The 2,948-nt window shown below is 57.5% G+C and overlaps 1 protein-coding gene across 1 annotated transcript in view; it reads right to left on the bottom strand.

The window, feature by feature from the left end:
- Nucleotides 1–1,325: 1,325 nt before the first annotated feature.
- The window catches only part of VOLCADRAFT_100854 (uncharacterized protein), a gene marked incomplete at both ends in the record, with an annotated part of 7,393 nt that continues 5,770 nt past the window's right edge, over nt 1,326–2,948 (bottom strand). The window contains 3 exons of the mRNA XM_002959356.1: nt 1,326–1,426; nt 2,178–2,324; nt 2,547–2,879. Of these exons, the coding sequence (XP_002959402.1) occupies nt 1,326–1,426; nt 2,178–2,324; nt 2,547–2,879 (581 nt within the window). The remainder of the gene's footprint in view (nt 1,427–2,177; nt 2,325–2,546; nt 2,880–2,948) is intronic.

Here is a 2,948-nt window from a genome sequence, read left to right as displayed (position 1 = left end):
GGGGCCCCCCTGGGCGCTTCACGCTGGGGCCCCGCCCAAAACCTGGGTCAAGGGGTGGCTGGCTGCTGCGTGGGTAGCTGGCTGTCAAAGGGACTCACGCAGAGGGTCTAGCGAGCAAGTGACCGAGGATGGAAACCCACCCGCTATCTAGCTGGCCTCTGGCTTCTCTCTTTTAAAGTACCAAATCTATTTCAGCTGATGACCGGCATACGTGAGAGCTCAACATATGGGAGCTGTGCTGCTTATGCGCTCCCGGCTGTGATCCCCTATGTGTTGAATGCATCCAAGCAATTCTTGGTGTCACAGCTTCCTCACAGCACTTTTAGGTGGCTTCACGTGGCCAACGTGCGTCGACATAAGCTATAGCTTGTGGCACATGTTTTTTGGGGTTGGGGTTGGCATGAATGTCCCGGTGGCGTTGTTTCGCCGTAGACCAGCATGCACCTGGTAGCATTGCTAGCTAGAGCTGGACTGTCATGCAGTGTGAGCCGTGCCACTCTGCTGCTGACCAGCCATGAGGATGTCGATGCTGGGCGTTTGTCTGCATAAATGACCAATAAGCATGGGCTGCAAGAGCCCGTCTCAGTCCTTTTGCTTCACCTGGAGCTGCCACTTATCCGCATCGTCATGCACATGAGCAGCATCCCCGCCCATACACATTCGCTTGTGCCACCTCCTCCTCCTCAAGCAGCAAGATTTCCGCTCCTCTGTGGCCCCTATCGGGATCGAACCGATGACCTTGGCGTGCCCATGGCTATTAGCACCACGCTCTAACCAGCTGAGCTAAGGGGCCCCATTTTCCTGCAGCTGTACGACAGTCGTCCCTGATGCAATAACAGCCACAACCGCTACAACTGCCACAACGGCGACAACGGCGACAACTGCCACAACGGCAACAACTGCCACAACGGCGACAGTCGCGACAACGGCGACAACGGCGACAACGGCGACAGCCGCTACAATGGCGACAGCCGCTACAATGGCGACAAGAGCGACAAACGCAACAGTCGCAGCAGACGCGTTGCGTGCAACAGTTGTGCTCTAGGTCATCGGTGCACAGTGCATGCCGGGTTCCGGGGCTCACCTACCACGCCTACTGTACATATATTTTGGAGCTGTAGCATTTTCGTTATTGGGCTACCTCTGCAAGCCCGCCGGCTTTCCTCAGAGCCGGAAAAGGGCGGGCCCCCCCTGCATATATCCGTACAGGCCGGTGCTAGGGCGGCATGTGTGATAATTGATGGGTAGTGCCAACGTGGTGAGAGCTGTGCTTGTTGCAGCAGTGCTGTTCTGTGCTCCTGTCTCCCTTAACCGTATTCTCATGGCTATGTCGACTCGAACATGCTGGCTGACAGTGCGAGGAATGATAGAGGCGGAAAACCGGGAGACAGGCTGCCAAGGGCCCTTACACGCGCGAAAGCGGCCCCTACGGCCACCGCACCGGTACCGCGCGGCCAACAACACACACACCCCCAGGGAAAAACACGCGCGCGCGACAGACTACACGAGACGCTAGGCCAAAGGACGCCCAACGACCACCACTACCAGACACAAAAACGGCGACCCTAACGTGCTAAAGCCCGACCCGGAGACCGACTGAACCGAAGCGAAGAGCGCCCTCTCCACGGACTCCCAAGACCACTCATCAAGGCTAAAACGACCCAACTGCAGCCAGAACGGCTCAAGTCTCTGCTGTCGGCCCGCCTGCTGACAAGCCACTCCTCAGCGGGCATCGTCTACCTGTCCGCCGCTAGCCGAGCCCGGTGCGGAGGTGCCTGAAACTGGTCAGTGAAGAAGGAAAAAAGAGGGGAGGGGTGAACGAAGAGATATCGACCCCGAAGCGAAGGGGGAAGGTGGGCGGGAAGCTGTCAGCTACAAGCTGAAGCTCTACTGAGTGAAAGGCAGAATGCCTGAAACGAAAGAGCTGAAGCAATTAGTACTCGCCATTCCAATACGGTTGTACGACAGTCGCACAGAACCAGACTTAGAGACTCCGATCGCTTCGCTCCGTCGTATCTAAGTCAACAATTCTGTGCTCCTGTCTCCCTTAACCGTATTCTCATGGCTATGTCGACTCGAACATGCTGGCTGACAGTGTGAGGAATGATAGAGGCGGAAAACCGGGAGACAGGCTGCCAAGGGCCCTTACACTGCAGACCGAAGAGATACCCACTCACCGGCGAGGCCTAGGCGGCGGGAGACTTCGAGTTTGGCTGCAGTGTCGTGCCGCATGTAGTGCTGTACCATGGCGTCCGTGCGCCAACGGCCGTGAGCCTTGCGCAGTTCCGCTGGCACTCCACGGTCCGCTGCCATGCTGTTCCCGCCTATACGCATGGAGTGTGCCATAATGTTTCTCTTGATGCCAGCCAAGGGTACCATTTTTAACAGTCGTGTGCGGAAAGCCGCGTAGGACAGCGAATGCACTGGAGCTTCTCGTGTACCGGTCAGAGGACCCGAGAGATACCCGCCACGTTGCGTCCATTGAACCGGTCAGAGGAGCGGTCCTACATCTTCATCTACTGATACTGGCTGTCTGCGGTAGCCACCTAGCTCCAGCAAACGCTCGGTAAGACCGACTGGACAGCATGGGCCACCGGAGCGTGCGATGACTACCCAGTGGCCCCGCATGAGCTGATCTGTCTTCGAGCGGGGAATGAAGATCTCCATGTGGGATGCAGAAATCAACAGCAAGTCCACATGCACGCAAATTTCGGCAGCATCGTCGAACCGAAAGAAACCAGCAAACATGATGGCCACCGCTGCCACCATCATCAGGTAGTCGAGCCGCACCTCTGGGCCCTCGACTAAGCGAGCCAGGGCCGCAATGTCTTCCGGTTCTAAGGCGTCACGCTGCAGCGGTCGACCATGGAGGCGCTTCTCTGCTAGAGTACGGACGATACCGCAGGCTGCGTGTTCTGTGGGAGTTGCCTTGCCAGCCATGCGGAAAT

Source organism: Volvox carteri, assembly GCF_000143455.1.
Source record: "Volvox carteri f. nagariensis unplaced genomic scaffold VOLCAscaffold_176, whole genome shotgun sequence".
NCBI classification, from domain to species: Eukaryota; Viridiplantae; Chlorophyta; class Chlorophyceae; order Chlamydomonadales; family Volvocaceae; genus Volvox; species Volvox carteri.
The sequence above is the reverse complement of the archived record's forward strand: the minus strand, read 5'-3'. Positions and strand labels throughout refer to the sequence as shown.